Source organism: Eretmochelys imbricata, chromosome 3, assembly GCF_965152235.1.
Source record: "Eretmochelys imbricata isolate rEreImb1 chromosome 3, rEreImb1.hap1, whole genome shotgun sequence".
Classification (NCBI taxonomy): Eukaryota; Metazoa; Chordata; order Testudines; family Cheloniidae; genus Eretmochelys; species Eretmochelys imbricata.
Window position 1 is genome coordinate 135214871 of NC_135574.1, and position 22406 is coordinate 135237276.

Consider the following 22406-nt stretch of genomic DNA (forward strand, 5'->3'; position numbering starts at 1 on the left):
AATTCAATCCTAATGATAAATGTATATTTAAATTAATTGTAGCTGAAACAATATGACACCATATTGCGTGTATGCACCTACATAGGGCTCTCTCAATCTCCCCTGTTGAAGCTGTTCCACTGTGGATAAATAGTGAGAGAGTGATTGAGGACCCTGTCTCTCCCAACTATTTGGGGTGCCCTAACCACTGGAGTACAGAGTCATTCTCATTCACTGTGTCTTTTTGGCCTGATCACTATTCTACTGTGAACAAACACTTAAATGTAGTCCACTGGTTAAGGCATCCATGTGGGAGGTGGGAAACCCAGGGTCCAGTCCCTCTATTACAATCACTTTTTCATTTATCCACAGTGAAACAATTTCAACAGGAGAGACTGAGGAAGCGCTACATCAGAATATCCCACATCTCAGTGGTTAGAGTCCCCTGTTCAAATCCTTTCTTTGCTTCTAGCAAAGAGGTGAGGGGGCGGGGAGGAGGGATTGAACCTGGGTCTCCCACATGCTAGGCAAGTATTCTAATCATCAGGCTAAAAACTGCTCTCCTTGGATTTGGACTAGGATTTGATTTTGTAGGTGACCTCTGAGGCCACCTACCAGATCAGGCCTTGCATGTGACTTGGGTGGATAAATTGAATGCCCATCTTCCCCTGGTTTGTGAATCTGGGACTTAAGGCGATAGGTGTCCAGACACCCACAGTGAGGTGTGTTGTAATAATTGGGCTTACAAATTTACCCTAATTGTGAGCTCAGCTGTAAAAAGTATGTGAATGTTCATAAAATGTCACAATCACCTATAACAACAAATGTTGATGGGAAAAGGTATGAAAGGGAATCAATAGGCTTCTTTGAATTAGTACAAACAAAGGGGCTTACTGACATAACTCAAGAACTGTGTTAAGATCATGCTTTGTAAACAAGAAAATGTGGACTGGAAATTAACGAACCAAAATTGGTGTGCCAGATATTAGACCTAATTGAAGGACAAAATAAAGAGGAGATGGGCTGTTTCACCCACCACTCCCTTTTTGGTCCTTAAAGAGAGAGACTTTCGGGGGGGGATTGGCTACTGGGGCAAGTTTCACTGTCATGGCTGCCACTCCTACCATTTCCTGGGATCCTGGACCTTCTTCATTCTAATCTTGAGAGATGTCCTGACGGGACCGGGCCAGAGAGAGGGAGCCAGATGACATTGCCACCTCTACCAGCTAAATCCTGAATACCACCTGGGATGTGAGACTGTCTGTCTCCCTTTCTCTCTCATGTGTCCTTTTTCTTATTACTACCATATTTCTTCACTTGCCTAATAAGAGTCTGGCTTAGCATATTTTGTAACACTGCTGAAAGCCTGTGACCAGAAAGAGGCAACTAAATGCAATACCCTAAACAGCCCATATTTATATGAGTTTACTAGGTCTTGGAGTGGCTGATCAGACTGTGTGCTGGGCCTGTGTTTCTCCAGACAGCAGTGAGGCTACATTTGAGAATCAACACTAGAGACAGAAGTTTCATTTTCTCTCCTTGCTGTTCTTTCCTCTCCCCTCTTGTGTGTGTCTTGCTTTGTCTTCTTAGGAAATGGGATAGGACTTTAACAACAACAGCAGTAACAACAACTCCAGCCCAGATCAACAAATTTCTCTTTTCCCCAAAAGGATGGTTATTAACGTCTTTGATACCATCTAAAAGACAGTCAAAAAAGGGGTTTTTTTCCTTCTAAAAACTCTCTCCAGCTAAAGGGAAAGGGCAGAAGGGATGCTGTTAAAAAGGAAGTCTTACTTAATACCTTGCATTTCAAATGCTTGACTCTTTTTCCTTCCTTTCTGTATCTTTAATAAAAGGTTTAAAGGATTTTTAATGGTATGTTTGCCAGGCTGAGGTCACTTTATACTAAACCCTGAACCTTGTTTAAAACTGTTTAATGTTGGACGATGATTGGCTTATGCTAACGCCTTTGGCTCATCTAAATCACTACAACAGAATGCTGTGCACAAGCTCGGAGGCAGAAACTTAAGAGCTTACAGAGTTCAGTGAGAGTTTTGTGGATCACAGTGCCTAAATCTGAGGTTTAGGTGCCTAAGTACCTTTGTGGATTGGGGCCTGAGCAACTTCCATGCAAAACTAATAGCAATAGCAAAGTGGACTGCCCTCATGGAGTCTTTGGCACTTCTCCTTTATCTGGTTAAAATCTCTGCATAGGGTAGTGTGTGTTTTTAATTTTTGCTCTCTACTGTTATGGTTTTTACAGTTGATTTATTTCAGGGGTTTTATGTTGGTTGGCTTTTTGGGGGTAGATGGAGGTGTCATCTTACCAACGGTTGTGATAAATTCTCCAAAGTGATGAGGTCTTTACTTCAAGAGGGGATGTCTTTTTAAAAGGTATGCTCTAGTTCAATTACCAGTTATAAAGCTTGCTGTAGGAATTACTGAGTAAAATGCTATGGCCTTTGTTTATGCATGAAGTCAGACTACAGATGTATATAATGGTTCCTTCTAGCATAAATCTATTTATCTGATATAATGTATTTTGTGATCTCTTCTGATTCTTCTTTGTGACATACTGTAGCTTCCTCCACCATAGCAGCTTTCATCACGTCAGGGCTCCTAGATTTAATTCACTGTGTAACTTTCATCTGTCTGAAGCATATTTCATTTAGCGGCAAGTTCTAAGGATACACATTCAGGTTTACAATACACTATAACTGTTGAAATCAGCTCCTTGACAATAGCTAAGGTACATAAATAAACTGTAATTTTTTTCAGCAATATCTTGCAATCTTTATTATATTAGACCAGAATCTTTGAGTATGATACGTTAAAGTACCTGTACTAGATACCATTCACAGAGAAAACTTTGACTTCTCATGTTATTAATTTTAAATGGGCTAATGCGTGTAATATTCCACTTAAGTTACATAACAGAAATATGTGCAAATATTTGTATTAATGGAATTTTTTTCCCTTTCATATATGGAAAGAGTTCATTCTACCTGATGATACATCTTGTTCCTGCTCTCCTCCACTACATTTATAAGGGAAAAACAGATTCTTCATCTGGTTTAATGTAAGCTTTATAAATACTAATATGAGCTAATGACCACATTAGTCTCTGTTCTTTTTAACAAATGTCAATTTTATATTGCTATTTGTCTAGTTAGAAGTTTAAATTTCTTACTTGTATATACTAGCATAATTAATTTGTCAAATTGTATTTCTTCACTGTGAATAATCCCTTTTCTTGACTCATGAAGTTGATTTTGTGATACTTATTAGCAGCACTAAGTTATCTGGGTTTCTAGGTCTTTTTTGTCCCACAGAGGGTTTGTAACCAGTGCTGTGTTGGCTAATTACAAATATTTAAGTACCTTAAACCAAAAGCTGGCAGTAAGCTTTTGGCGTATTGCAAATGTCAGCACACTGGTATATTATAGAACCACGGTTTGTGCTAGCTTCTTGGGGGCCACTTGGATCAGACGGACCTCTCCCAGAGACAGCAGTAATGCAAGAATAGCTCTATCTTGTCAAAGGTGGATCAGCCATTTCAACTGACTTTTTTTTTTTCCCTTTCAGTCTACTGCAGCCTCTTCAGAAGGGTGGAAACAACCAGTGCTGGGAGGGAGGCAGTGGGAAGAACACAAACACCCCTGGCTCTGGGCATCCCAAAGCCTCCGACTGCCAGCCCCTGGGATGGATCATTAGCTAACTACCCTGTTGTGTTCATTCCCTCTGAAGCATCTGGCACTGATCCCTGTCAGAAGACAGGCTACGGGGCTAGATGGGCCACTGGTCTGACCCAGCATGGCCATTCTTATACTCCTGTACTTGCCCCCAGCAGCGCAGGATATGCAGGGCTATGGAGCTGGGTCTGTCACAGGACAAAAGGGGAATGAATTCACGGCCCAGTACTCTCTGGGTTTTAGAGGTGGGTCCCTCCCTAGGCCCAGGCCCTGCTGCTCTGAGATCCCGGCGGCAGCTGCCGGCTCATCCCCTCACTGAGGCGCTCCCCCTGCCGCACGGCGGCAACCCCCGCCCAGAGCCGCCGGGCCCGGCTGCTGTGTCACGCGCTCGGGGAGCGGCCCAGGTGGCGGCTCGGGCCCAGGCTCGCTTCCCCGGCCCCGCCCCGCCGCTGCCGGAGGAGGAGGAGCAGCAGCGGGCGGCCCTGCAGCTGCGGCATGTCGCCCGCCGGCTACAAGTTCCCCCAGCGGCCGGGTAACTACGGGGCCGAGCGTGGCGTGCCCCGGCGCCGGGGGCTGCAGCGGCGGGTCCCCTGGGCTTGGGGGGGGCGGCGCGTGGGACGCGGGGCTGCCTCGCCCTCGGCTCTGCGGGGAGCCGAGCGCAGGGGCCGCCCGCCCGGGCGGGGGGCTCTGAGTGTCGCCCTCTGCCAAGACCCTGGGGTCGGGGGGAGCGGCTGCAATCCTCGTGCAACCGGAGAGCAGCGCCTCTGCTGTCCGCCCGGCGAGCGTGCTCGGGCTGCGTGTGCTCCCGGGCTCAGAGGAGCAATTTGCTGCTCTGGGTTTCCCGGCGGGGAGGCTCCTGCCTCATTTTCTCCGTTACCTGGAAAACCGAGGCGCGCTGTCCCGTTTTACAGTGAAATGTATTTGTTCCACCCGCTGATGATCCTCGTGCGTAACTTTTTTTTTTTTTTTTAACGAGCGCCTGAATTTTAGAAACCTGCCTCTGACTCATCGGCCTGCCTGTACCTGGCAGGGTCTCGTGCCCCCGGGTTAAACAAACTTTGTAAATGATGCAAGTCGCCCTGCTGGTTAACTCATACGCTAGTGAGCGGAAACTGGAAATGCCCAGGATTCGGATGATCTTGTATTTGACCTCAAATGCCCATTACCTATTTAAACATAGTTTTTCGGTTGTTAACAGTGTCGATTAGAGTGCCCTGTCTCCCCCCCGCCACCTCGCTTTCATAGCCCCCTGGCTATAGCAGACAAATGGCTTAGACCCCCCCCAGGGGTTCATTGTAACAAAGGTGCATTGTATTTTTGTGCGTGCATTTTGCATGCAGGTAAAGTGGAATTTTCAGCCGGAAATGGTCTCAGAAAAAAGGCCAGGGGCGGCAGATTATCACTAAAGTTTCAAAAAACATATAGGAGATTGAAGAAAAGCTCCCCCCCCCTTTTTTTTTTTTTTTTTTGTAAAAAAGTTTCATAAATTCTAAACCCATCCATTATTTGGGTGGTGTGGAGGATAGGAGTGATTAGTGGGGTATTTGAACTTTTAGGTTTGGAAGTACTATGCAGATTTTTTTCATCACATTGGTGAATATGTGAATCCAGTATTGATTGAAATAAAAATAGTACTAGTGGTAGTCACACTACCTACTAACACAGCATTCCCATATAATTTGCTTGTTTTGGTTTTCTCTCTCAACCTTCTTGCTCTTAGCAACTAAGCTATTTCCTGTTTATGTTTGAAGAAGCTTTTTGCAGGTGTCTGTCACAGTGTATCTTCCCTTTTGCTCATTGACTGTGCAAAAGCATGTGCTTTTACTTTTTTTTTATATAAAGCAACAGATTGTTTTATTCGCCAGTCTTTAAGGCCTGGTACTGTAGTGAGATGCATGTATGTGGACATATACAAAGCTCTGTTGAAGTTGGAAGGACCTTTCCCATAATCATTGCAGGATGAGGGTCCAAATAGACAGTTGCAGTTGATCAGATGGCTAGAGAGACTGTTAATATAGCAGGTTGTTTGTGTGTTTTGTTTTTAACTTTTGTGATCCGGAGAACCATGTTTAGATGATTCAGATGGAAAGAATGTTTTAAAATGTACTCAATTTTTCACTATTTACAGTTGGCTTATTTTTTGCATTTTTCTCAGTGTAGACGTTGAAGTGGTTAGGTCTACTTACTGTTTATTAAGTACACCTCGGTGGAGAAAAGTAATTCAGTTTTGTAGAAAGAAAAGGAGTACTAGTGGCACCTTAGAGACTAACCAATTTATTTGAGCATAAGCTTTCATGAGCTACAGCTCACTTCATCGGATGCATTCAGTGGAAAATACAGTGAGGAGATTTATATACACACACAACATGAAAAAATGGGTGTTATCATACACACTGTAAGGAGAGGTTTCAGAGTAACAGCCATCTTAGTCTGTATTCGCAAAAAGAAAAGGAATACTTGTGGCACCTTAGAGACTAACCAATTTATTTGAGCATAAGCTTTCATGAGCTACAGCTCACTTCATCGGATGCATGCTGTGGAAAGTGTGGAAGATCTTTTTATATACACACAAAGCATGAAAAAATACCTCCTCCCACCCCACTCTCCTGCTGGTAATAGCTTATCTAAAGCGACCACTCTCCTTACAATGTGTATGATAATCAAGGTGGGCCATTTGCAGCACAAATTCAGGGTTTAACAAGAACGTCTGGGGGGGGGGTAGGAAAAAACAAGGGGAAATAGGTTACCTTGTATAATATTTATTTGAGAGTGATCACTTAAGTTGTGCTATTACCAGCGAGGGGAGGATTTCCATATTTCCAAAACTGGTTTCATTCCCATTTACAATAACATCCCCCCCTTCCCCCCGCAATCAAAATTCTCTGCAAAACGTTATGAAGCCTTGATTCTGAGGTGGGTGGCCTTGGAGACACACATCATGGAGTCCCCAGCAGCTCACCAGGTGGGCAGGTTGGGAGGAAACCAATGGTCTCTCTGCTAAATGATTTGATTTGGCAATCGGCAAATCCTGACAAAAAGTATTTCATCAGAGTTTTTTCTGACCAGCTCTGTTAGGTTTTTTTCCTCACACTAGCACAATGCTTGTGGTTTGCTTTCTAACACCACAAGGCAGTGTTTGTGGATCTCTAAAAAATATTATTGATATTCACTTAAAAGTCAGGACACAGTTCTATTCATTTTAAGTTCTGAATTCCCCCTCCCCTTTTTTCTTTCTAAACAAAACCCAAATTTTGTACCTAAGGTCCTTATCCAAAGTGTGTTGAAGTAAATGTGAATCTTTCTGTGGTCTTCAACAATGAGCTTCGGAACAAACCTTAATTGTTTTGTGTTTCTTTTTATGCATGAATGTCCATTGTCCAAGCATCACTAACAACTGTGTTATATTTGTATTTGGGTGGTAGATGAATTCTTCACTGCTAAAGCATGTTACGTTTGCATAAGGAAACTTTAAAAGGTGTTCACTTAGCCCTGAAAAGAATCAGGCAGCCTTTTTCACTGGAGCACAGTAATTGTCCAATCAAATAAATCTGTAACTGAAAATCAAGTTCAGATGAGATACTTGGGTGTGTCCCAGACCTTTACCAAGGAAATAAAGTCTGTAAGGCTGGAGCTGACTCTGTAGTCCTTACTCAGGTGAAACTCCCACTTAGTTCAGTAGGAGTCTTGCTTGTGTAAAGACTGCAGGAGTAGGGCCCTGAGAGACCATGTACAAAGAGAGATACAAAATTTGCAATGAAAAAGTGCTGATATAATGGAAGGGATAGGTCAACATCTATATGCCTAGTTGCTTATGGAAATGGTTACTTAGGCCCCACTTCTGCAGCTGACTCCATACAGGTGAATCTGCATTTAGTCAAGTGAGGCTCCTGCGGCAGGGTTCTGCTCAGACAGATGTAGGGTCAGAGACCTATAACATATTATTTGCTCATGTTAAAATATCACAACTTCAGGTGCAGTACCATAACTGATCATTATTTTATAATAAAATAAATAACTCTTGTTTGAAATTAACTTTGAAAATTCAAGGTACTTATACTTAAAAAATTATGTATTTTGTGGGGAGGGGAGGGATAAAGGAATTTCAAAGTTTCTTTTTTTTGTTTTAACTGTAATTTTTTTAATAGTGAATACCAAGAAGAGCTTGAAAGATGAAATTGACTCTATTTTGCGGGAGCGGATTATGGTTTTGGATGGAGGCATGGGGACCATGATCCAGCAGCATGCACTATCAGAAGAGGACTTTCGAGGGCAAGAATTTAAGGATCATCCAAAATATCTGAAAGGCAACAATGACCTTTTGAGTATAACTCAGCCTGATATAATCTACAAAATTCACAAGGTATTGTGTCGCTTGACTTCTGAGTATTCTGATTTTAAAAAAAACCCTGACTCTTCTGAATGATTTCTATGTGCAACCTTAACTGTTAATGGTGTTTTTTTAATTTCTGAATTTCCCTCATCTTCTACTTAATCTTTTTAAGTATACCCTATATTAGCTGAATCACCCTTGTTCACATGCTTGTTGACCCATCAAAGAATTCTAATAGATTGCTGAGGCATGTTTTTCCTCTACAAAAGCTGCTTTGACACTTCCTCAACAAATCGTGTTGATCTATGTATAGGATAATTCTGTTCTTTACTGCAGTTTCAACCAGTTTGTCTGGTACTCAAATTAGGTTTACCGGCCCATAATTGCTATGTTTGCCTCTGGAGCCTTTTAAAAAATTGATGTCACATTAGCTATCCTCCAGTCATCTGGTACAGAAAGTGATTTAAGTGATAGTTTACATACCATAGTTAGTAGTTCTACAATTTCATATTTGAATCCCTTCAGAACTCTTGGGTGAGGACCATCTGGTCCTGGTTATTTATTACTGTTTAATTTATCAATTTGTTCTAAAAACCTCTGGCGCTTCAATCTGGGACTGTTCCTCAGATTTGTCATCTAAGAAGAATGGCTCAGGTGTGGAGATCTCTCAGATCCTCTACAGAGAAGACTGTTACAAGTAATTCATTTAGCTTCTCAGTGGCCTTGTCTTCCTTTAGTGCTCCGTTAGCCCATGTGTCTTCCAGTGGCCCCACTGATTGTTTAGCAGACTTCCTGCTTCTGATGTTCTTACTTTTTTTTTTTTTGCTGCTAGTTCTTGAGTCTTTTGCTAGTTGTTCTTCAAATTCTTTTTTGGCCTGCCTAGTTACACTTGACTTGCTAGAATTTATTCTCCTTTTTATTTTCCTTAGTAGGATTTGACTTCCAGTTTTTAAAGGATGTCTTTTTGCATAGTAACTGCTTCTTTTGTTTAGCCATGATGGCATTTTTTTGGTCCTCTTACTGTTTTTTTTTTAATTTGAGCCTCTATTATGGTGTTTTGAAAAAGTTGCCACACAGCTTACAGGCATTTCACTCTTGTGACTGTTTGTTTCTTTTAATTTCTGTTTAACTAGCTTCCTCTTTTCTGTGTGGTTCCCCTTCTTGAAGTTAAATGCTACAATTATGATCTTTCTTGGTATTCTCTCTCACCCCCACCCCTGGATGTTAAATTTAATTACATTATGGTTGCTTTACCAAGCAGTTCAGCTATATTCACCCCTTGGACCAGACTCTCTGTGTTCCACTTAGAACTAAATCAAGAATTGCCTTGTCTCTTGTGGGTTCCAGAACTAGCTGCTCCAAGAAGCAGTCATTAATGGTGTCTAGAAATTCTATCTCTGCCATCCAAACTGGAGATGACATGCACCCAGTCAGTATGGGAATAGTTGAAATCCCCCATTATTACTGAGTTTTATATTTGTATAGCTCTCTTAATCTCCTTGAGCATTTCACAATCACCATTATTTTAATATTTTTACTGTGAAATATTAAAATTTAGTATAAAGAGAGTAATCTAACATTTTACTGTAATCCTCATAATCTTTAAAGAACAAAAATGAAAAAGAAGCTGTGACTTAAATGCCCTATAGAGATTTAAGGGGAAAAAGCTCTATAGCAGTGTCTGCTCAGTGACCCAGTTGTGTCAACCAAACTGGATTGACTCTGAACTTTGGAAATTCTGCAGGCTGGAGCTCCAGAGTTTGTCATCTCCTTCCTCCCAACTAATTCATCTGATGAAGTTTACAGGTGTGGAAAGACCTATGTTTGAGCTCTTCAGAATTCTTGGAGGTTCAAGTATTTATAGAAAATAACCCTAAAACTGCCCCTCCAACTTCCTTAAATTTTAAATATGGTGGACTGGGCACAGAAGCGCCCCGTGCCTTTAAATAGCTTTTACATGTCCTTCAACTGATAAGTAAGCTCCAACAGGAAGAGATGGTGAGTAGTCTATTTTCAAAAGTCAAAGTGGATTTCCCAGTTCAAGTGCATTGTTAGCTACTAATATACTGTGTTCAGTAATGTTCTGTGCCTGATAAAATGACAAGAGCTTGAAGGGTCAAAATTGTTGTCATTTAATAAATGATTTTGGAGGTGAAAGTGAAACTCAAGTGTGTAAAAGATATCATAAATGTCATTGTGCCCTTTGGATCTGCACAACTCTGTGTGTGTGTGTGTGTACGTGCGCGTGCCCAGAATAGGGAGTAGAGAGGAGAACTATCAGTTTTCTGTTAGTTAATTTTAAAATTAATATTGTCTTTAACATTAGATATGTTCCTATTCTACCATCTGTTTGATTGAAATTTTATTTGCCTTAATTACCATTAAATTCATTTTTCTTCATTTAGAAAAATCCCAATGGTGTATACTCAATAGTGTAATCACATCAGTACTTTTATGACCCAAATATAAAAAATCATCATGTAATTTTCCTTTAGCATTTGAAGTGTGTTCATCTTCTCACGCACCGTTAAGAAAATCCACACAATAGTGAACCCTAATGATATTTGTATTGGAGTAATATTTTGTTTATCTTAGAAACCTTTTTTCATTTCTAAGCCTTTCTGATCAGACCTAATAGGTGAAAGCGGCTTATGCTTCAGGAATGTTGAAATGGAATTACAGTGATTGCTCATTTGCATTTTGCTGAAAGGCCTAACATACAGCTGATTTCCCCCCTCCCACCCACTGCTTTTTAGTGTGTGTCATTAAAGGGACACTATCCTATCAAATCACATGTCTGCCTACGTTTTTCCCTGCTACAAATTATACCTAAAATTGCAGCAAATGAAAAAGGTTAGAGAAAACAAATTCATTCATTTTATAGTTTTACATTGTGAACAGTTGTGGCAGTGTTTTGTAAAAAGTCAGGTTTTCTCTTTTCACATTGACAGTCACTTTCCTGTGTTGGTTGTTTTAGTCAGTCACAGAAAAACGGAAAGAAACATTTCAAAAAATTGTATGTGTAAATACTTAAAATCTTCGTAAGTGCCAAATGCGACTAACAGTAACGTAGTTTTTGTGTCTGCAGGTTTGAACACCTATATTTCTAACTGAAAAGTTGTTTTTGTTCATTTTTCAGTAGCACAAGATGTTTTCCAAACATAGGAAGACAAGGTTTCTGCCCCAAAGAGCTTTCTTTGTAACAGTATGCGTGAGCTACAATATTAGGTGGGGAAATAGGAAGACAAGCACAGGAGTTACAAAAACAAGCTCACACAGTTACTTAGTAGTTCAACACTATTCCCAATAAATACAATCCTTCTAACATCTACTATTAATACATTCTAGTGCTCATTACTTAGCCACTCTGTGCTCCCACACTGTGCAGCTGCCTCTATACTATTCAGCTTTCCTTTTCCAGTCCTCCATCTCACCACCTTCTTTTCTCATTCCACATGGCATCCCTCGGCAAGTCCTGCTAACTTTCTGTACCTGCCTCTACAATGACCCCCTCACCATCACATCACTGTTTGAAAATCTTGGATGAAATCCTGGCCCTATTGAAGTCAATGGCCAAGTTCCCATTAACTTCAGTGGTGCCAGAATTTCAACCCCAGCCTACAAACATGGTCATAATTTATTAAGGGTACATTTATACATAGTTTATAAAGAGTTAATAACATCTGTTAATTCCATTTTAATAAATGCTTCAGTAGGTTGATTGCAGCCATCTATAACATACGCTACTCATGCCTGTTATGTGTTTATAACATCTATTAGGCCTTGATTCTTGAAGTTTGTCTAACTTGAAGCATATCAGTGAGATTATTTACACGCTTAAAGTTAAGTTAATCCATCTTGAATTGGAACCTTGATAGTTTATAAAGGGTTAAAAACGATTTATAAATATAACCTTAAACACTAAAACTCTTGAGTAACCTCAAATGTGTTTAAACACTATTTCAAAGCAACAGGAGTAAGAACTGTAGGATTTGGTCTTCTGTGAATTGGGAGGCAATTATCCTTTGTCTTCAGCTGAAAATCACAAAATGTTAGAATCCGCTGACTCCCTTCTTTTCCATCCCCTGATCTGAAATCATTAGTTCTCAATTGTTTTTTTTATTGTTGCAGGAATACTTGCTCTCTGGGGCTGATATAATTGAAACAAACACTTTCAGCAGCACCAAAGTTGCACAAGCTGACTATGACCTAGAGCATCTGGTAAGAATTTTAAGCCACTTACATGTTAAGATATTCAAGATTTGTTGTCCCAGCAGCCAATATTAACCTAGTCCCCAGAGACCACAAGATTTATGTTTATTGCTAACTGCACACTGTCTCTGGGCACACAGGTGAGATTGGTTGGGTCTCTGGTGCTCAGCAGAGAAATATCCCATTTACTTACAACACATTTCCATTATTACGGTAATATTAGGATGAAAATTATACTTGTGATAGGACAGTTGTCAATGAAGGCACAGACAGTAATAATTTGTATTGGGCTTCATCAGTTGAGTATTCGCAGAAGAGTCTCATTCTGTGAACAAGAACATTCTGCTTCAGTGCTTCCAGTTTCACAAGATGGTGCCACACTGGAAATGTGTTTTGTCTCTTAACGTTGTATGTATATTTTATTCTTTGGCACAGAGGTCTGTCTTGCTTGCAGTAAGAGTTTTGCTGCAGTGCTTAGAACTCTCTTAAGCTCAGGTTTGTGCTGCCTATCGGTCACATCATTTTAAAATGATATCTCAGCAGATGGCATGACAATACCTGGAAACATGCCATCTAAATCAGAGTTGCTGTTCCCAATAAGCTACATTTACCTTCATAGGGCCCCTTCCTTCAAGGTGACAACTCCCGCTAACTTCGGTATCTTACAGAACTGGCCATTAGTCCCTTTGCCGTCATTTAATTTTACAATATCAGTTTTAGACACAGACGTAGTAGAATGGTATCCGTCATATAATCGCATCACTACAGTTTGCTTTCTGAGATTGATGGAACAAAGCAATTCCCCATGCTGGGGGTACCCCAGAGGTGTGTGTGGTGGGTTTTTTTATTATTTTTTATTTTTTTAAAGTTTTGCCATAATGCTTTCATGTGTTTGTCTGGTCTATAGTATAGAGCACTTAGAATGCACTGCATGCTGCCACAGAAGAGGGTGACTGACTCTTGTAAGTTTCTTAGTTAGTTTTCTTTATAGAAGAGACATAATGTACAGAATTAGCCTTTTCTGTTAGCACACAGTAATTTGGCTGTCATTGTTCCAGGTTTATCAGTTAAACAAAGTCTCAGCACAGGTGGCCAGAAAAGCAGCTGATGATGTGACTGCTCAGACAGGTGAATGGTGGTTTGGTTTTTTGTTTTTTTTTTTCCTCTTTGTATTCAAACATTCCCTTCTACATGTTCTATCGTCTCATTACAAGCTTTGAAATGTTGTGACTTGGGTTGGTGCAGTTGGTTGCATCTGGGAGCAATGATGCTGCAAATTGTCTTCCAAGAGGAGCCTAATGCATGAGTGACTCATAAGCTATTTAGATATGCAAAATGTTACTCTGGTTCTTTCACAAGGTGCTGAGTGCTTCTTGGGAGTCCACAACTCCCACTGAAATCCACCTGGCATTATTTCACCCAGCATCTGCCAGGAGGTACTCAATAGCTCACAGCATCAGCCCTAAATGGGCAGTCGTTCCTAAAAATGACTTCTTCATCTACATTTCTGTTAGTAGAGACCTACCGATCTAACAAGAACACTTGATAAAGGGATAACGTAATTTAGAAGTCTTCAAGTTTTCTCTCTCATTCTAACACCAAGCTGCATTTTCTGTTTATAAACCTGTCATTAGATTGTCCAGACAATACCTCCCTGATTTGGTTCTTAAATATAATAAAAATATAAAATTAAGGCACATCTTTTTTTTTTTAAAGTGGTTCACTGTTCTTTGTAACTAAATGTAGCGATTCGAATATCTGTTATATTGCACTGCAGTATTTCTTTATGGCGCTGTGCTGTGCATTTAAAAATGATCAGGCAACTTAAAGTACTCTTTGTTGCCTGAAGTTGCCTGATGATTTTTTTAAATGCACAGCACAGCGCCATAAAGCTTGGACTGAATTGATGGCTTGCAATGGCATTGTTTGTAAATACTGCTGACCCTTATTGGATAGAATCAGAACTACTCAACTATCCAAAGCTAATTTAGATTCTCCTCTATCCCAAGTGGTGGGGACTTGTGCTTTTGGAACAGGACACTCTGAGTTAAATCTACATTGTTGCCATGCTGTCTTAAGTGATGGTTACAATATTATTACTGTAGGTGGCTAGAGTTGATGAGTGACATTTCTTCCCTTGTCTAGAGAGTAGACGATTTGTTGCTGGTGCTATGGGTCCTACAAACAAAACGCTCTCTGTGTCTCCCTCAGTGGAAAGATCAGACTATAGGAACATCAGTAAGTATTTGTAATTTAATTCTATTCTACCTTTTATGATACGTTACAAGAAGATGTCTTTAGCTAACGATATGTCATAAAGATATGAGACAAACCACTTTAAACTAATTTTTATTTACAGCTTTTGATGAGCTGGTTGAAGCATACCAAGAACAAGCCAGAGGACTCTTAGATGGAGGGGTTGATATCTTGTTAGTAGAAACCATATTTGATACAGCCAATGCCAAGGTGAGACTTTTGGGAAAACTTGGAAGTGGTTTGAACCTTTTATTAAATGCCTAAATAAAAAATTCTGGTGTGGGAGCTAAGGCAAGAATTTTCCCTATATATTACTGATCCATCTTATGTTGAAATTCTGTGGAAACTATTGTGGACTAAATGGATTCATATGTAGGGGTTATGCATTGAGAATATATGCAACTGTATGAAACACATTAAATTCACACTCTGGATGTATATAGTAGATGTATGTAACAAACACACAGAGACTTTAAAAGCTTGGTTATCCTACATGCTGTAAATGTGAGTGACGAATAACAGTGTACAAATCTTAGCAAGTGCATTGGTGTGATTTTTTTGGGTCTAAAAGAGCCTCGGGCTGCCTAGCTGCTGGATACCACCACAATATGTGAGAAAACCTAGAGGTTTCTTGGCGTGAAGGAATGCCCTTGAATGTAGTAAATTCTTCCAGAATCTCTAGCAATATTGTATGGTAAGTTTTTTGTGCAAAAGGCTATTCAAGCCTTAACTTGAATTAACTTGTTGTAACCTTTATTATTAAACAGGCAGCTCTCTTTGCTCTCAAGAAACTGTTTGAGGAAGAATATGATCCCAGACCAATATTTGTAAGCACAAAACATTTTACTAACTTTAACTAAAATGATCTAATGTTTTTATGTGTGGTTCCCTAACAAGACTGAGGTGGCAGCTTAGCTGGTGATGGCATGGGTCCATTTTTTAAAAACAAAACACACACAGTATAACATGCAAAAAGTCAGTATGTTTTCTAGAATTGCTTTTTTTGTATTGTTATCCTTAGGACAGTGGGAAAACATTTCTCTCTGTATTTTATAGGAGAATTTGAGGTCAAAGCATTATTATTTATAAAGCTTCATACTTTCTCATGGCCCTTCACAGATGAGTTTTTTAAAAGAAACTCCGGTACCTTCCCCAGAAAGCTTACAATCTAATGCGCCCAATTCTTCTCTGTATTGTGACTTCAGGGAGATTCCATGTGGGCCCAAGGATCTGCTTGTGCATTGTACAGTGCAGGATTGGGCTTAAATAATAACAAATATAGAAGTTATGGATGGTGAGGGAAGGAGGCGGGCTCTGATTGCAGTTAGGATCCTTAGCTGTTAACATCAACCAACAAACTGTACATCCCAAGAGATTTTATTTATTTATTGAAAATAAAGGTTAGCAAAGTGGCCTTCTGAAGCTCTTTGGTCAGAAGTTTCTTTCTACTTGCTAGAACGTTTGGGGAGGTTGCACAGAAAAAAAATATGATGATTTCCTGCATGGGTTGCCTGTCATCACTTGGAACCAAACACTCTTCATCTTGCTTTGGCTTTTGAGAGGGCAGTATTAAAAACATATGTTCTTATCCCCACCCCCACCCCCAATCCCTTTTGTATTTTAGGTTTCTGGAACTATTGTAGATAAGAGTGGACGCACTCTCTCTGGCCAGACAGGAGAAGCATTTGTCATTAGTGTATCCCACAGTGAGCCACTTTGGTAAGAGAATGTGCTTTCTTGAGTCCATTATTCTAAGACCAGACAGTAATGGTAAGTTTTATAAGGCCCCGTCAACAGGAGATTCTTAACCATGCTATCTGCAACCATATTTAACCGTGTATGTCGCTAGTGTAGTGTAGTTTCCCTGTCCAGTGTAACCAGGAATTATTTTTCCTGAGAACCATGGTGTAGCATACCCCTCTTTTATGAGTCCTTATTACTGTTATGCAGCTTAATAAAGTTCCTGTCCATGGTGATAAGGGAAATGGTGCTAGAACCCTGTAACTAACAACTGGCCATGAGCACAGTAATATTCAAATGCTAGTGGTGTGGTTCTGAACCCAGTGTAGCCAGGACCTAAGTGAGTCCCATGATATCTGTCTTCAAAAGTAGGCAGGAGGTGAAATAACTGCTTTTTCATGTAGAGAGATGAAGCTGCTTTTCCATTGTCTCTCTGAAGAGAGTCACTTCTCTACCTTCTTCGCCCCTAATAATGTGTGAACTGAGGCCTGATCCACATTGGACTGTGAACCATATTGGAAAATGGAGTTTGACTGATATAGACAAGACCAAACTGTTTTAAAATTAATGTCAGAAGCTGTGCTTGGATTTGAAGCCTAGACTTTCAAATTTACTTTGCAAACAGTTAATATCTGGGGTAGACTGGGCCTAGATAGATTTGGTGAAGGAAACAAATAATAGTTACAAAAAAGGGGGGAAGCAAGTAAAGAAAAGATTCCAGTGTCAGATCATAGGGCCAGGTCATGAGATGTCGTTGCAGCATCCTTTTCCCTGATTTTTTCCAAAATTCCAAATGTTCACTAAATTTTTTTTCTCAAAAAGGTGTATTTGTTCTGAAAAACACTTGACACTTCTAGGTGATTATTTAATAAAAATATATTCTTCTCCATGCAAACATAAATGCTAAAAATTTTTTTATATGAAAGCTTAGATTCTGTAAAATTTGGCCGCTATATAAGACAGAGCCCTGCATGTAACCATGCTTTCCCCTTTTTCCCCCCATCCTTGTGCTTTTCTGTATCCTTTTCTCCCTGTTTCTCTCGTTACTTTTTTTTTTAAATCTTTATGTATTTGCCTGTAGTTAGCAAAATTTTCCTGCAGTGTTAAATATTTTCATTTGCTATTAGACATGTACTCGGTGTATGTCGTGACAAGCCATTCTTTGGTTTTTTTACAACAAAATCCCAGTTAAAAATAGTCTGTCATCTCCGTGATGCAGAAGTGTGAGACTGCACTAACATACAATGAACCCAGCTTTTCTGACATGTCTCCCCCCCCCCCCCCCCCCCCCCCAAAGATCCACTTTCCCAAACCAGACTGTGCTGCAGAAGTAACATATGGAGTCGCTTGGAACAGGGTGCTGCTTGATTCGTTCACTATCACAGCATAGAGATCTATGCTTGGCACAGATCTCAGCCTCAGACAAGGTACTCATGACTCTAATGTCTCTAGGGAGGATAGAAGGAGCACTGGAGCAGAAACTAGGACTGTATTAAATAACATTTAATTCAGTACTCTGGGCCTGATTCTGATTTATGCTAATGCCACTTTACACTGCCATGGCAGACGAAGCATTAAAATGAGAGTGAGTTACACTTAACCCCACTTTAAGGTCTCTTTACGTTACCAAAATGGTGTAAATGAGTCTGGCTGTCTGTGTCTAGTTGTGCTCCCTGTAGGGAGCACATTATACCTGTTCTTGGACATCTGCACATGCTTTCAGTTTGCTCCTGAACTTGATTTGGGATAATGAGTTTGATCTGTAAGTCACTGTTTTGATTTTGATTAAGGATCTTATACACACTCACTCTGTGCACAATCAGCATAGCTGATATTGGCTGAGGAACTGCTGGTTACAGTTCTTACAATTGAGCGTCTGAGGACAGGTGGCAGGGTATTCTCTGTGAACATCCCTCAGATGTGGGATTAGCTTCCTCCCTTGGTCTGACAGAGTCCTGTTGTTTGTATGTATGTATTGTGGTCATATCTAGAAGCCACATTCGGGGAAGCAAGGCTCTCATGAGCTAACTGCTTTACAGACAGAGATTTCCTGCCCCAAAGAGCTTTACAACCATTGCCAATGACAAGAGACAACTGGTGGCTACAACAAACAAATGGGGGAAGAGAAGAGATGGCCACAGTAATGGTGCACTGTAACTGCTGCTTATTATACTAACCGCAGTAATTTCACCAAGTTCTGGCCTAAGGTTGTTGGCCTTTGGGGCATGGTGAAAGGGTCATTTAATTTTCTCAGACTTTTTTGCCTGGGATGGGGGAGGGGGCTGAGCTGATCTGAGGGTGCTATTGGTTAGGAAGTACAACGTTTTGCCTTTAAATTGGGTAAGCATGCTCCAGGTTTCCAATAGGCGTACTTTCAAAATCAAAACGTTACATGGTGCCAGCCTCATGTCAGCTCCTGCTGTGAGAGTAAATCATAGAATATCAAGATTGGAAGGGACCTCAGGAGGTCATCTAGTCCAACCCCCTGCTCAAAGCAGGACCGATCCCCAATTAAATCATCCCAGCCAGGGCTTTGTCAAGCCTGACCTTAAAAACCTCTAAGGAAGGAGATTCCACCACCTCCCTAGGTAACACATTCCAGTGTTTCACCACCCTCCTAGTGAAAAAGTTTTTCCTAATATCCAACCTAAATCTCCCCCACTGCAACTTGAGACCATTACTCCTTGTTCTGTCATCCACTACCACTGAGAATAGTCTAGATCCATCCTCTTTGGAACCCCCTTTCAGGTAGTTGAAAGCAGCTATCAAATCTCCCCTCATTCTTCTCTTCTCTTCTCAGTTCCCTCAGCCTCTCCTCATAAGTCATGTGTTCCAGTCCCCTAATCATTTTTGTTGCCCTCCACTGGACTCTCTCCAATTTTTCCACATCCTTCTTGTAGTGTGGGGCCCAAAACTGGACACAGTACTCCAGATGAGGCCTCACCAATGCTGAATAGAGGGGAACGATCACATCCCTCGATCTGCTGGCAATGCCCCTACTTATACATCCCAAAATGCCATTGGCCTTCTTGGCAACAAGGGCACACTGTTGACTCATATCCAGCTTCTCGTCCACTGTCACCCCTAGGTCCTTTTCTGCAGAACTGCTGCCGAGCCATTCGGTCCCTAGTCTGTAGCGGTGCATTGGATTCTTCTGTCCTAAGTGCAGGACTCTGCACTTGTCCTTGTTGAACCTCATCAGATTTCTTTTGGCCCAATCCTCCAATTTGTCTAGGTCCCTCTGTATCCTATCCCTACCCTCCCAGCATATCTACCACTCCTCCCAGTTTAGTGTCGTCTGCAAACTTGCTGAGAGTGCAATCCACACCATCCTCCAGATCATTAATGAAGATATTGAACAAAACCAGCCCCAGGACTGACCCTTGGGGCACTCCACTTGATACCGGCTGCCAACTAGACATGGAGCCATTGATCACTACCCGTTGAGCCCGACAATCTAGCTAATTTTCTACCCACCTTATAGTGCATTCATCCAGCCCATACTTCTTTAACTTGCTGACAAGAATACTGTGGGAGACCGTGTCAAAAGCTTTGCTAAAGTCAAGGAACACCACGTCCACTGCTTTCCCTTCATCCACAGAGCCAGTTATCTCATCATAGAAGGCAATTAGATTAGTCAGGCATGACTTGCCCTTGGTGAATCCATGCTGACTGTTCCTGATCACTTTCCTCTCATGTAAGTGCTTCAGGATTGATTCTTTGAGGACCTGCTCCATGATTTTTCCGGGGACTGAGGTGAGGCTGACTGGCCTCTAGTTCCCAGGATCCTCCTTCTTCCCTTTTTTAAAGATGGGCACTACATTAGCCTTTTTCCAGTCGTCCAGGACTTCCCCCGATCGCCATGAGTTTTCAAAGATAATGACCAATGGCTCTGCAGTCACAGCCGCCAACTCCTTTAGCACTTTCGGATGCAACGCATCCGGCCCCATGGACTTGTGCACGTCCAGCTTTTCTAAATAGTCCCAAACCACCTCTTTCTCCACAGAGGGCTGGTCACCTCCTCCCCATGCTTTGCTGCCCAGTGTAGTAGTCTGGGAGCTGACCTTGTTCGTGAAGACAGAGGCAAAAAAAGCATTGAGTACATTAGCTTTTTCCACATCCTCAGTCACTAGGTTGTCTCCCTCATTCAGTAAGGGGCCCACACTTTCCTTGACTTTCTTCTTGTTGCTAACATACCTGAAGAAACCCTTCTTGTTTCTCTTAACATCGCTTGCTAGCTGCAACTCCAGGTGTGATTTGGCCTTCCTCATTTCACTCCTGCATGCTCGAGCAATATTTTTATACTCATCCCTGGTCATTTGTCCAATCTCCCACTTCTTTTAAGCTTCTTTTTTGTGTTTAAGATCAGCAAGGATTTCACTGTTAAGCCAAGCTGGCCGCCTGCCATATTTACTATTCTTTCTACACATTGGGATGGTTTACCCTTGTAACGTCAATAAGGATTCTTTAAAATACAGCCAGCTCTCCTGGACTCCTTTCCCCCTCATGTTATCTTCCCAGGGGATCTTGCCCATCAGTTCTCTGAGGGAGTCAAAATCTGCTTTTCTGAAGTCCAGGGTCCGTATTCTGCTGCTTTCCTTTCCTCCTTGTGTCAGGATCCTGAACTCGACCATCTCATGGTCACTGTCTCCCAGGTTCCCATCCACTTTAGCTTCCCCTACTAATTCTTCCCGGTTTGTGAGCAGCAGGTCAAGAAGAGCCCTGCCCCTAGTTGGTTCCTCCAGCACTTGCAGCAGGAAATTGTCCCCTACATTTTCCAAAAACTTCCTGGATTGTGTGTGCACCGCTGTATTGCTCTCCCAGCAGATATCAGGGTGATTGAAGTCTCCCATGAGAACCCGGGCGTGCGATCTAGTAGCTTCTGCGAGTTGCCGGAAGAAAGCCTCGTCCACCTCGTCCCCCGGTCCGGTGGTCTATAGCAGACTCCCACCACGACATCACCCTTGTTGCTCACACTTCTAAACTTAATCCAGAGACTCTCGGGTTTTTCTGCAGTTTCATACTTGAGCTTTGAGCAGTCATACTGCTCTCTTACATACAGTGCAACTCCGCCACCTTTTCTGCCCTACCTGTCCTTTCTGAACAGCTTATATCCATCCATGACAGTACTCCAGTCATGGGAGTTATCCCACCAAGTCTCTGTTATTCCAATCACATCATAATTCCTTGACTGTGCCAGGACTTCCAGTTCTCCCTGCTTGTTTCCCAGGCTTTGTGCATTTGTGTATAGGCACTTGAGATAACCCACTGATCGCCCCTCCTTCAGAAGGTCTGAAGAAATGGTTTTGGTACCTGATACGTGGTAAATCCAGTGAGAGTGTCAAAATATTTTCATTCATCGATTATGCTACTTGCCGCTAAAATATCTCCCCATTGAGGTGGGGCAAAGAGAGAACGACAGATGAGCCTGTGTTGAGAGAGACAGATGGAGCTGGGATAAGGCAGAGGGAAATGCAGCTGGTTACTAAGAAGAGACAACCTGAAAAAAAACAACAAAAAAACCCCTGAACTGCCAGTTTATAAATCGAACATGACATAAATGCAATTGCATCTACACTGTTATCTACATTTGGCATGGATGGCCTCATTAACTGTCCTTATCTTTACTTTGCTTCAGCTATCCTGACTGAGCCCTTCCTTATATCATGAAAATAAATGGTCTTCCCATCTTTGTAATGACACATTCCCTGCTCCATAGTGCATGATGTGTGTGTCTGGGGGTCCATATAAGTGACTTATCTGTGTGTAACCTGTACATGCTTAAACACAAAAATCAGTGGGGGGTGGTAAAATGATTCCCTTGAAATCTATGGTATATTTAAATAGAATGCTCCAAGCCAAACAGAGTTCAGAAAAGCTATAAAGTTACGTACTTAACTCTTATGCCACAAGCTGTTAGAGTAAGGGGAGTTGCATGTTCAATTATGGAAAAATAATTGGACAGTATGCAGATCCCCACTCTCTGGCTGTTAGAAGCCAACTGGAGCCCAGGGGTTTGTATACTGCCTGTATAGTTACTTCTCAGTAATCACACAGTCAGCAAGCAAGTTCTTTTGCTCTGATTCAGTTACCTGCATAATTCCCACCCAGGTACATGTAAGAAACATACAGTAGTTGATTTGACTTCTTTCCTACCCACCCCACTCCCGAGCTGAGCTGCCCCTGAACTGTGGGAA

The 22406-nt window shown here is 41.4% G+C and overlaps 1 protein-coding gene across 2 annotated transcripts in view; it reads left to right on the forward strand.

Moving 5' to 3' along the window:
• Positions 1–4140: 4140 nt before the first annotated feature.
• MTR (5-methyltetrahydrofolate-homocysteine methyltransferase) overlaps positions 4141–22406 on the forward strand; it is a 74276-nt gene continuing 56010 nt past the window's right edge. The window contains exons 1-8 of one of the 2 annotated variants that reach the window (XM_077813459.1): positions 4141–4203; positions 7817–8031; positions 12133–12222; positions 13272–13341; positions 14359–14451; positions 14573–14679; positions 15237–15296; positions 16094–16188. In XM_077813459.1, the coding sequence (XP_077669585.1) occupies positions 4167–4203; positions 7817–8031; positions 12133–12222; positions 13272–13341; positions 14359–14451; positions 14573–14679; positions 15237–15296; positions 16094–16188 (767 nt within the window). In that variant the 5' untranslated portion in view covers positions 4141–4166. Of the gene's footprint in view, positions 4204–4501; positions 4617–7816; positions 8032–12132; positions 12223–13271; positions 13342–14358; positions 14452–14572; positions 14680–15236; positions 15297–16093; positions 16189–22406 lie in introns of those variants that run through there. The other variant, XM_077813460.1, reaches the window with a different exon arrangement.